Source organism: Schistocerca americana, chromosome X, assembly GCF_021461395.2.
Source record: "Schistocerca americana isolate TAMUIC-IGC-003095 chromosome X, iqSchAmer2.1, whole genome shotgun sequence".
NCBI lineage: Eukaryota > Metazoa > Arthropoda > Insecta > Orthoptera > Acrididae > Schistocerca > Schistocerca americana.
The window spans coordinates 846,857,374-846,869,653 of record NC_060130.1 but is presented as its reverse complement, the minus strand read 5'-3'; the positions used below and the strand labels follow the sequence as shown (position 1 = coordinate 846,869,653).

Below are 12,280 nucleotides of genomic sequence, written 5' to 3'. Positions count from 1 at the left end.
CCAGTCAGAAGACTGATGACTCAAAAGAGATAAAGAAGAAAAAGATGCCAGTTTGATACCTAAAGAAATGTTGGGAGAGGGAGGAATATGTAGAGGCAGGTAGACATCTCCAGATACTCATTCATGGAACTGTCTGATAATATACTTCCAAGTAGTATTTGAGATCATGTCAAGGTCAAAGAAAACAAAACTTCCTCCAGCAAAGTCATGTTCTTAATTACAGAACAGTATCTCCTGATCCCAAACAAACAGACAGCAAAGCTGGCTCAATTCATAAGTCCCGATGCAGTAGCAATTGACCGTCTCTTCCAAGGTCTTTCCCATGCAGTCAGTGGGGGTGATATGATCATAAATAATTAGTCATGTACAGTCCTATTGAGATTTGAGTGATACAAAGAATTTAGAGGTGAAAAACTTAGCTTCAAACAAACTGAAATCATATATGCTTGACAACTCCTCCTACTCCACACAAAAATTTCTGGAAAGAAAAAAAAATTACTTGTCCATCATGGGTGAAAACATCTGGATGTGAATATGTCCACCTCTGTGACAGAAAAGGTTAACATTGTGGAAATTAATTCTGCATGGGCACAGTTGTTGCCTCAGTGATCCATCAGCAGGGCTCACTATTGCACTTGTCTCTCTGTATCGACATACTCTAGTGTAAACATCACTCTGGACATGGGTAGTTACAGGCAGTTGTAGTTTTGGTCTTATTAGTGTGTGTTATTGTGCAGCAAATTACTCGTAATGCTGGGTATGTGTCATAGGGTCATATCTACTTGCGAAAATATCTTAATTGTTATGTTTGCTGTTACAGTGATGTTTGTAATGTCATGTATACAAACGGTTCAGTACATTTTCCTTTCTCTGCCACATGTTACCAATGAAAAAGATAGTACTCCAAAAGTAATATGGTGGATATGATTTTCTGCTATGGGTTAACAAATGGAAGTAGCCACCGAGCCTGTGCCATTTACGTGGAAAAATAGCCACATTGCAGACTACTGTCTGATAAACTATTCAGCCAACTTTTTCAGTGTCTTAACAACATGGGTTCTCTAGAACCCCACAAGATGAACAGTGTAGGGCCTCGAATAGTGTGCATGCCTCAGATGGAGGAGCATGTGCTAAATTTACTGGATGAAGGATCTGGAACCAGAATGGGGCAACTGGCAGCAACAGAAGATGTGAGTCATCCTCTTGTCTGGGCAGTATTACATGAGCAGTTGCTGTATCCATACCATCTTCAGCATGTCCAGGCACTTAGGCCAGAAGACCACCACAGCGAGCTGCAGTTCGGTCAGTGGCTCTTGCAGAAGTATGCTGCTTACGTGGTCAGGTGATTCGGTGTCACTTGTGTCACACGTCTGTACGTGAGATTTCCACACTCCTAAACATCCCTAGGTCCACTATTTCTGATGTGATAGTGATGTGGAAACATGAAGGGACACGTACAGCACCAAAGCATAGAGGCCGACCTCGTCTGTTGACTGATAGAGACCACCGACAGTTGAAGGGGGTCGTAATGTGTAATAGGCAGACATCTATCCAGACCATCACACAGGAATTCCAAACTGCATCAGGATCCACTGCAAGTACTATGACAGTTAGGTAGGAGGTGAGAAAACTTGAATTTCATGTCGAGCAGCTGCTCATAAGCCACACATCATGCTGGTAAATGTCAAAAAATGACTCGTTTGGTGTAAGGAGGGTGAACATTGGATGATTGAACAGTGGAAAAACATTGTGTGGAGTGACAAATCATGGTACACAATGTGGCGATCTGATGGCAGGGTGTGAGTATGGCGAACGCCCGGTGAACGGCATCTGACAGCATGTGTAGTGCCAACAGTAATATTCGGAGGCGATGGTGTTCTGGTGTGGTCGTGTTTTTCATGGAGGGGGCTTGCATCCCTTCTTTTTCATGGCACTATCACAGCACAGGCCTACATTGACGTTTTAAGCACCTTCTTGCATTCCACTGTTGAAGAGCAATTTGGGGATGGTGATTACATCTTTCAACATGATCGAGCACATGTTCATAATCCACGGCCTGTGGCAGAGTGGTTACATGATAATAACATCCCTGTAATGGACTGGCCTGCACAAAGTCCTGACCTGAATCCTATAGAACACCTTTGGGATATTTTGGAACACCGAATGTATGCCAGGTCTCACCGACTGACAGCGATACCTCTCCTCAGTGCAGCAATCCATGAAGAATGGGCTGCCATTTCACCAAGAAATCTTCCAGCGCCTTACTGAACATATGCCTGTGAGAGAGGAAACTGTCATCAAGGCTAAGGGTGGGCCAACACCACTCTGAATTCCAGCATTACCGATGGAGGGTGCCACATACCTGTAAGTGATTTTCGGCCAGGTGTCCAGATCTTTTGATCACATAGTGTATAATGTCAACCTCATCTGCATTGAAATCACAAGCTGTAGCTTTTTGCAGTTATAACCCTGTCTTTTATTACCAACAACATACTCCAAAATAAGCTGCTGCTGCATCATGTTAGAAGTTGAGATCATAAATTTTTTAACTCAGGTGTTTAGAAGATTTTGTTTTAATGATTGCAATAGATATAACATAGGACAAACAGGTTGTAATTTTCTTACCCATTTCAAAGAGCACACAACTGGCATAGCCTGTACTAAACCTGTGTTCCAGCAGCATCTCATATACACTGAGGAGACAAGTCATGGGATAGGAGATATGCACATATACGGATGGTGGTAGTATTGTGTACAGAAGGTACAAAATAAAAGGGCAGTGCATTCGCGGAGCTGTCATTAGTACCCAGGTGATTCATCTCAAAAGGTTTCTGACACGATTTTGGCTACATGATGAGAATTAACAGACTTTTAATGTGGAACAGTACTTGGAGCTACATGTATGGGACATTTCATTTCGGAAATCATTAGGGAATTCAATATTCTGAGATTCACAGGGTCAAGAGTGTACCAAGACTACCAAATTTTAGGCGTTACCTTTCACCACAGACAACACAGTGGACAACAGCCTTCACTTAACGACAGAAAGCAGTGATGTTTGCATAGAGCTGTCATCAGTGTTAACAGACAAGTAGCACTGCATGAAATAATTCCAGAAATCAATGTGGGACGTACAAAAAATGTATCCTTTATGACAGTGGGGTGAAATTTGGCATTAATGGGCTTTGACATCAGATGACCAATGTGAGTGACTTTGCTAGTGTGACATCACCTTCACTGCCTCTCCTGGGCTCATGGTCATATTGGTTTTATCCAAGATGACTGGTAAACTGTAGCCCAGTCAGACGAGTCCCGATTTCAGTTGGTAAGAGCTGATGGGGGGGGGGGGGGGGGGGGTTTCTAGTGTGGCAGAGACCCCACAAAGCCATGGACAAAGGCTGTCAACAAGGCACTGTGCAACCTGTTGGTCGCTCCATAAATGGAGTGAGCCATGTTTACATGGAATGGACTGGATAGACTGGTCCAAGTGAACTTATCTTTGATTGATAATGGTTTTGCTTGGCTTCTTGGAAACCATTCATAGCCATTCAAAGACGGAATTTTTATTGATGATAATGTGCCATGTCACCAGGCCACAACTGTTAATGAGTGATTTGAAAAACATTCTGGACAATTCAAGCAAATGATTTGGCCACCCAGATCATCTGACATGAATCCCATCAAAGCTTTATGGGACATAATCAAGAGGTCAGCTTGTGCACAAAATCCTGCACTGCCAACACTTTCGCAATTACGGGCAACTACAGAGGCATCGTGGCTCAATACTTCTGCAGGGGTGTACCAACAAACTGTTGGTCCATGCCACATTGAGTTGCTGCACTACATCAGACAAAAGGAAATATGACATAATACTAGGAGGCATCTCATGACTTTTGTCACCTCAGTGCACAATAAACATTCCAGATGGCTTATCAAGGGGAATCTAAAAATCCTACATAATGCCCAAAATGGGCTATTATTAAATGCCATCGAAGAGATCAAAATCTATACCCTTTATAAAAGACAGCCATCTACCCTACTGAATGATAAATTGGACTTTATAGGGTCACTTTTCTTTGATCTTTTTGATGATCTGCTGCAATGCACGTCTGCCCATTTGCTGTTTCAAATTATCTGTAATCTATATCCTCCCCTTATTTTCTGTTCCCATTTTTACATGACTAATTAAGATGGTAATTATGATACTGTTTCTATCATGAAATTAGGTCATATGCCCATCAGTGTACATATGGTGTTTTTCAACTAACTAAAAGTTTAACCATTCTGGCATGTGTGCAGACATTATTTTGTCACTCATACTGTTCTACTACCGAGTTTTAGGTTTTATACCTGTTGAACTTTGTTTCTGATCATCATTCATCAATCCTTGTTTCCATGGTGACTGACAACAGTGTTCTGCCATTACACCTCTGGCACGCCATATTCCTGTAGGCACTATGCATTGAGAGGTTCCAAGCTACCATCTCCACAGCAACAGCTGGAGTCGCTACACTTATCTTCACTTCAATATTTAACTTTGAACTTCCACACAATGCCGATAGATGGGGGTTTAGCATTCTTATTTCCATTTCTGCAGGTTGTTTACATAAGTTCATAATTATTTTTGCCAATGTAAAATAATTACTACCGTGACCTGCTTACTTCATATATCTTTCATAGATTGAAGTTTCATAGTTTACACATGTTACCATCGTATGTTAAGCTCTACCAGCTCTCAATGATGTCGTGCAGCAGGCAGGGGTGGAGCTTGCTCTTTATAATGTGTAGTGTTTTGACTCTATTTAGCAGTTACCAGTCGTGTCCTCCGACACTTACCAATGCTCCACCGTCATCTCTGCTATCTGATGCTTTACAAACTTTTTATTCTATTAAGTCTACCTATCCATGTTCATTATGCAAATGAAGTGTGTAATTTTGACGCTTGTTTCCCTCTAAAGAATGTTAATGTTTACTGTTTCAGAGACATGGTATGAAGACGATTTTTGATAAAATCAAAAATGATTACCATCTTACATGTGACTTTTAGTTTTGAATAAATCCTTGTGATCAAGGCTGTTACTATTTTAATTATCTATCAGATTGCTGTCAATTTACAATGTTTTATAAAATGAAATCTTCCTGATGTTCAAACCCATTTCAGTTAGCTTTTTCAATTGTAGCTTTCCTGTTCAGATTATGTGGTCACAAAATGCCAAAAATATTATTCGGCCAAGTTTTACTTGGGCCACACAACACCTTCATGCACTGATTACACATATTTTCTACAAATCATACATCCTTCGCAGAACACAGTGGTGTATCCATCCACTGACACTTGACACAGTGGATTGGTTTGAGGATGCACATCCTCAGCTTAAGGCTGTTATACATTTGAATAATAATAACAATAATAATAATAATAAACTAAACGTCAGCAGAAATGCAGCTGTAGTCTCAAGTTCACCATTAACTAACTCTTCATAATGAGGCCTATCAAAGAATGATTTTTAAAAATATCCTGAAGCAGTGTTATAAATATGTAATTTAACTCTAATGCTCACTGTTTCAGTACAAAAGGAAACCACAAATGACAGTTGTCAGTTTTTTATGTGATCAAGTGTTTTGGAATTTTACTGAAATATTTTTTTATAATGAATGCTTCCGCCACTTTTCATGCACTACATCTGAAACCTACACCTGTTGGTTAAATAGTGTACAATATATTTGTGACTTTGGAAGTAATTTCTTTCCCCATCATTATAAGCAATTTTAGTTAATTTGGTTATATTTATTTTGTCTGTCCACACATTAAATGACACACATGGAATTTGATCATTATTTGCTTCATTCTATCACCATAAAAGTTAATTTTTAGTCAGATTTTACTTCATCATTCAACTTTGGTAAGACAGACTTTAACATGAAATATGGAGAACCTGTGTCTGAGCATGTCGGATATTCACAATTGTCACAGTTTGTAACAGTGATAGAAAAGAACTGCATTGGTACTTAGCTGAAAGAGCACTAAAAATAACAATTTATGTGCAAATAAACATGCATCAGCAAACAAATTTTAAGGAAAGTGTTCATATTGCTGTACAAAAAATGAACAGAAAAGGCCATTCCTTTTGATGCATTTAAACATACAAAACATAAGAAATAAATTGCACTTGTTGCAGACTTTCATGAATGAACATAATCCAAATGTTCTAAAAATAACAGAACATAGCCCAAAGCAAGGAAAAAATAAGATAATTTAAATTAGATGGCTATTCCCTAGCAAGTAGTTACTGTAGACAGCATCAGAAAGTGGGCAGGGTAGCCCTTTATGTTAATCAACATATTTTTACATGTATAAAAAAACCTTATTTCTGAACAGTACTGCAGAGTAAAGTCACTTGAATTAATTGACACTGTGATACATTACAAACACTTCATAAACAGCACAATGACACACAAAATTGTGGGTGTCTACTGCCTATCACACAGAGAATTAGATCATTTCTTCAACAGCCTCAATAACATAATTGGTCAATACTGGGTGATTGAAATATTGAAGCAAGTTCTTGTAATATTAGTAATTTAAAATTATCAGGTTTATTGAATTCATATATTTCTGTAAATGTGGTAACTTCAGACATCAGAATAACAGATTTAACCTCCAGTAGAATAGACTACGCAATTATTAGCAAATATGCTGAAGATAGTAAGTTCAGTAACATAGAATTTCACTTCCCTGATCATTATTGCCAGCAAATTGATTACCTAAAAGTGGATCCTCCAGAAACTGCAAAAATAATTCAGCAGAAAGGAGGCCTAACTACTACAAACATAACCAGGTTCAAAAATACACTAGCTAGAGAGGACTGGGACAGTGTCTACCTGTTAGAAGGATCAAATAATAAATGTAATGAATTCTATTCAGTTCTGTTGAGGAATTTTAACTCTTGTTGTCCAATTTAAAAAAAAGTTAAAATTAAAAAAAGGTCACAGTCAGTGGGGAAGAGAGGGGGGGAAGGTGGGGAACAAACAGTGAAGTACAAATCATCTAGGCTGTACATTTTTGAAGGAAAATATATCAGTGCCAAGCAAAGTTTCAAATTAGAACTCATAAATCTTGGGAAACAAGTGAGGCAATAGCACAGTCAGCAAACACATGCCATGCCTCCTGGAACCTCATTCACAAATACTGTAAAACATGTATGAATACAGAAGGGGAAGCAATAAAAATCAGTCATGAAGATCAACTGATACAAGACCAAAAAACTGTTTGCAACATTCTTAACAAATATTGTCTCTCCCCAACTGGCACCATAACTCCACACACAGATCCACTCAACATCCCAATACACTGCTACATGACTAATAGGATTTAGAATTTGAGTAAGTAAATGAACAAGAGATAAACTAAATAGTTCTGCAGCTAAAAATCAAACCCTCAATTGGTTGGGATGGTCTTTCCACTACAGTAATTAAAGAAATGCACAACTGTTGCAGTTGAACTAATTACATATTTCATCAATTGTAGCTTCAAAAAAGGCATGTTTCCTACAGCATCAAGAAGAAACTCTGCCAGACCAGTACATAAAAAAGTATCAAAGAAGGAAGCATTGAATTACAGATGAGTATCTCTGATTCCCACATTTAGTAACTTTTTGAATCTGATGCTGGCACAGCCTAGCGCCCTTTTCACTAAAAGCAATGGTCCTTGCAGAAACCCAACATGGAATTCAAAAAGACTGCAGCATCACAACAGCTGTAACAGAATTTCTGCACAGAGTCCATAGGTGACTAGATGAAGGAAAGTGTACTGTAGGCATATTTTTAGGTCTCACAAAGGCCTCTGACCTGGTTAACCATGCATTTATCTTGCAGAAACTGAGAGCAGGCAATATCACATACACATCTCTTGAACTCCTGTCTACTTACAAATTACCTGTAAACAATGCACAAATACAAATTGTCAAAATCAGGTCAGGAAAATCAACACTCAGTTTATGACAAACAGTTATGCAGGGTGTGTTGCAATGGTCAATATCAGAAACAATTCATTTTCTTCTGTATGTACATGATAGTACGCATCCTCCAAACTCTCATGTAATTACTTATGCTGATGACACCACTCTGATGTTTCATGATGAGAATGAGGAGCTAACATATTTTTCAACATTTAGGATACCTAAGGTAACTAAATATTTTTGTAACCAAGGCCTAAAAGTAAATACCACAAAATCACAGTTATTGGAGTTGAAAAGCAAGCAACTCACACTATTGATGTCTACTAGTGGAATTTCCTATACAGACAATAAAGGCTGTAAATCCCTTGATCCGTACTTGGATGGCAATCTTCAGTGGGAAAATCACATTAATTATGTATGCATGAAAACAAGCAGTACATTATACTTGTTTATCCAGCTATCCAAAATTGTATGTAATAAAACAATAAAAACAGTGTAGTAGGGGATAATAATTTTTCCATTTACAAGTTATGGAATAGAGGTGTGCCACTGATGTGCATTTGCACAGAATACTGCTGCTACAAAAGACGAGCTGTTAAAGCTGCTGCATGGTCTGGGGTACACGAAAATCTGTTGTGATGCCCTAATCAAAAATAAATCTCTCACTGTACACTCGCCATGTCATTGTTTCTAGCACCCATGGAAGATGGTCTGTTAGAAGACTGTGATACTTGTGTGCATTCTGTGTTCCATCTATGAAAAATGAGCCTACAAGCTGATGCTTCACTACTCCACACCACACGTTTACACTCCACAGATGCTGACGTTCCACCTGACGAAGCCAATGGGGATTGTCAACATACCAATAGTGCATATGTTGGCAGTTTACCTGGCCATGACAGGCAAATGTGGCTTCATCACTAAGCAAGATAAATGACACGTCTGGTGTATCCTGTCTTAGCCCACCCAGTTAGCCGTGAGGCCCAACGCACTGCTTTCCGGGTGGGAAGGCGTGCTGGACACTGGCACGAATCCGCCTGCTAGATCAGTGTTGAGGTCTGGTGTGCCGGCCAGTCTGTGGATGGTTTTTAAGGCGGTTTTCCATCTGCCTTGGCGAATGCGGGCCGGTTCCCCTTATTCCGCCTCAGTTACACTATGTTGGCGATTGCTGCACAAACACTGTCTTCACGTACGCATATACCATAATTACTCTACCACGCAAACATTTGGGGTTACACTTGTCTAGTGTGAGATGTTCCCAGGGAGGGGGGTGGGGGTGGGGGGTGGAGGGTGTCCACTGGGGGCTGAACCGCACAATAACCCTGGGTTTGGTGTGAGGTGGCAGTGGGGTGAGTGGACTGCTGTAGCCTGTTGTGGGGTTGTGAACCACTGAAGGCTGCGGCAGGGACGAAGCATCTCCATCGTTTCTAGGTCCCCAGTTCAATACAATACAATAAATCCTGTCTTGAGCCCATGCACAGAAGTTAACACAATTGTCACAATAGTTTCCACACAGCTCTTGATGGAGATAGATATGATAGGGGTGGAACCTATGTCGACGGAGGATGCGTAGGGCACCTTCCTGATGCATGCCACCTCCTTGTGTGATTGTGTGGGAACTAATGTGTGGGTCATGTGCAACAGCAGCAAGAACATTAATTTTCCCCTCTTCTGTTGTCACTCATTTACTTCTGTTACATTGCCTAAGCATTACACTACCACTTTCAAGTAAATGGTTGCAGTGGTTGATAAATAATTGCTAAGATGGTTGATGTCTATTGAGATATCTTGACACATACACCGTACAAGAATGAACTGTGTTCTTCCTACATTCTCCATACACCATGAGCATGTCAGCTTTTTCTGCACTGGCAAATCCCATTGACCACTCATTACCTAATGATTGGACTGTCACACACTAACTGACTAGCAAGTCACAGTGCACTCAAGGATCACACAAGCATACACAGGTTGAATGGCACAGACATGTGTCGGTGTGGAAACTTTTCAAAGTAAGATATCTCTTAAATGGCTTGCACAAGAATCCTGCAACAAACACCAATGACATTCTAATTTACCCTACTTTTACTTTGTTAATGTTAACAGGCATTGTTCCATTTAAAAAAAAAGTGTACATCTGAACAAAAATACTCTTTCTAAGTATTATTACACTAATCTAACAATATGGGCCCCTGATTACCAATGCACTCTGTGAAAACCAGACACCAACTGCACTTTCCATTTCCTATTTCCACAATATTTGCAGTGCAAGTTTTGGGTGATTCATCCTGTATATCGTAGCATTTGGGTGCATGACCAGGGTGTGTCATCACCCCTCCCCCCCCCCCCCCCCCCCCACAAAAAAGAAAATTAATTAATTAATTAAAAAACACCTTGGGGAAAGGTTCTTTACACCAGAACAATGCCTAGTAAACAAGGGCTCTGAAGTCCATACCTTAAGAAATATGAGCACTTATTCATCTTTGAAACTACAAAACTGATCTCTTCTACTGCAAGCTCTTCACTTTTCACATTTTGGGAAGTGGTAGCATGGTGCGAAACAAGAAAAAATTCTAGTAAAAACTGGCTCTAAAATGCATACCTTAAGAGCTATGAGCACTTATTCAGTAGAAAAGTATAAGGTATAAGGAACCTGTACATACAATTTGTTGATGTTTTTTAGATCAGTGACTCAATATGAGCATATACTGGGGATCCATTTAAAATAAAATTAAAAACTTTTCTTGTAAATAAATGCGTGTTTTCACTAAAAGCAATCTAAGCTGTATATATTATGTATTAAACTTTGTAGTTAATTATGTTATGTACTGAATCTTTGTACACAAGCATGATATGTACTATACCTTTCTAACAATATAATGTTTGCAAAAGCCATCATTTGATAGCTACATATAAAAAGAAATAAAAATAAATAAATAAATAAATAAATGTATGACATTATTTTGAATACTTTAAAAGGAAGTATTTATATTTTCCACACTTGACCATTTTGAAGTAATAAAATAGTTACCACACTAGACCCAATAACTATTGGCATCAATACCTAGACATTTTCTTTTCATACCTGATCTCCATGCTCTTCTTAGAAATGCAAAAGAAAAGTTAAGTGCAGCTCTGGAACCAACCCTTGCCAAGCTTATAGTTGCCTTTTCTCCAGTCCTGGAACTGAATATAGTGGGGGGAAAAATGTTAGAATGTTGAAGACTACTGTACACTACTGTCTTAAACATATCACTAACCACGGATCATTAACAAAATAATCAAAACTGAATCAACAGGCATTGCACTTGACTACCTTACCCAGTGACCAAACCTCTGCCATCACATTTCTTTTTTAATCATTCTCTCTGTGACAGCATCACAGTCTCTAATTCTGTCTCTGCTGATACATATGGAGACAAACTAATGTAAAAATGAAATAGTTTGTACAAAGAGTTTTGTACTTTCACAACTTTAGGTTGGAGTCATTGGGATGAGTTGAGAATGGATGACAAATAAAAACTGTTTCATTTACAAACTCAGTATTGCATGTAATGATAGCATCTCCACATGAAGTTTCCACATTAGTTGAACAACGCACAGTGATCCAATTTTTGCTTTCTGTAGGTGAAAAGTTGACTAAAATCTTTTCTCGGAAGATTTTACAGTATGGTGAAAGTTGTATGAACCGTGAAAACTTTTATAAGTGGACAGAACAGTTCAAAAATGGTCGAACCTCAGTAACTGACAAGCAACATCTTGGTCAGCTAGTTGGTGTCAACTCCTTCACTTGAAACCCACACTGAAGACATTATTAATGAAGACCGATGTATTACAGTTGACCATATAACAAAAAAAATTACAGTAAGTGAGGACACAGTTCATAACATTATCAGTAACAAGCTCACGATTATAAAACAAGAACAAGGTAGGTCCCCAAGAGGAAACAATACTCAAAGTGTGTACAGACTTGGAATAACACTATGGAAGGGAAGGTGACCCTTTTCTAAACAAGATTTTAATTTGTTTGGTACATTCAAGGAGACACTAGGTGGAAAAAAGTTAAGAAACAACTAGACTTCTTTGTATCATGTACAAAAAATCTGGTTCATATAGTAATATTGGTGGAGATTATTTACAGAAGCAGTAAAAGTCTCATTTCGTAATTTTTTATTCTACATCAGTTTGTCTCTTTAATAACTGAATGTCTCTTGTATTTTCATTAGAAAGTGCCCAGCACTATTTCACACAACAATTTGTGTTTAGTGCCACCAGCAAATTCTCCCAGCCAATACTCAGCAAGTTGAGGGTCATTTCTGTGC

The 12,280-nt window shown here is 38.8% G+C and overlaps 1 protein-coding gene across 1 annotated transcript in view; it reads right to left on the bottom strand.

Annotated features, from left to right (window-relative positions):
* Positions 1–12,280, bottom strand: part of LOC124556600 (E3 ubiquitin-protein ligase HERC2) — an 832,907-nt gene that overhangs the window by 777,675 nt on the left and 42,952 nt on the right. Inside the window, exon 6 of the mRNA XM_047130567.1 lies at positions 11,044–11,144. Coding sequence (XP_046986523.1) covers positions 11,044–11,144 — 101 coding nt within the window. The remainder of the gene's footprint in view (positions 1–11,043; positions 11,145–12,280) is intronic.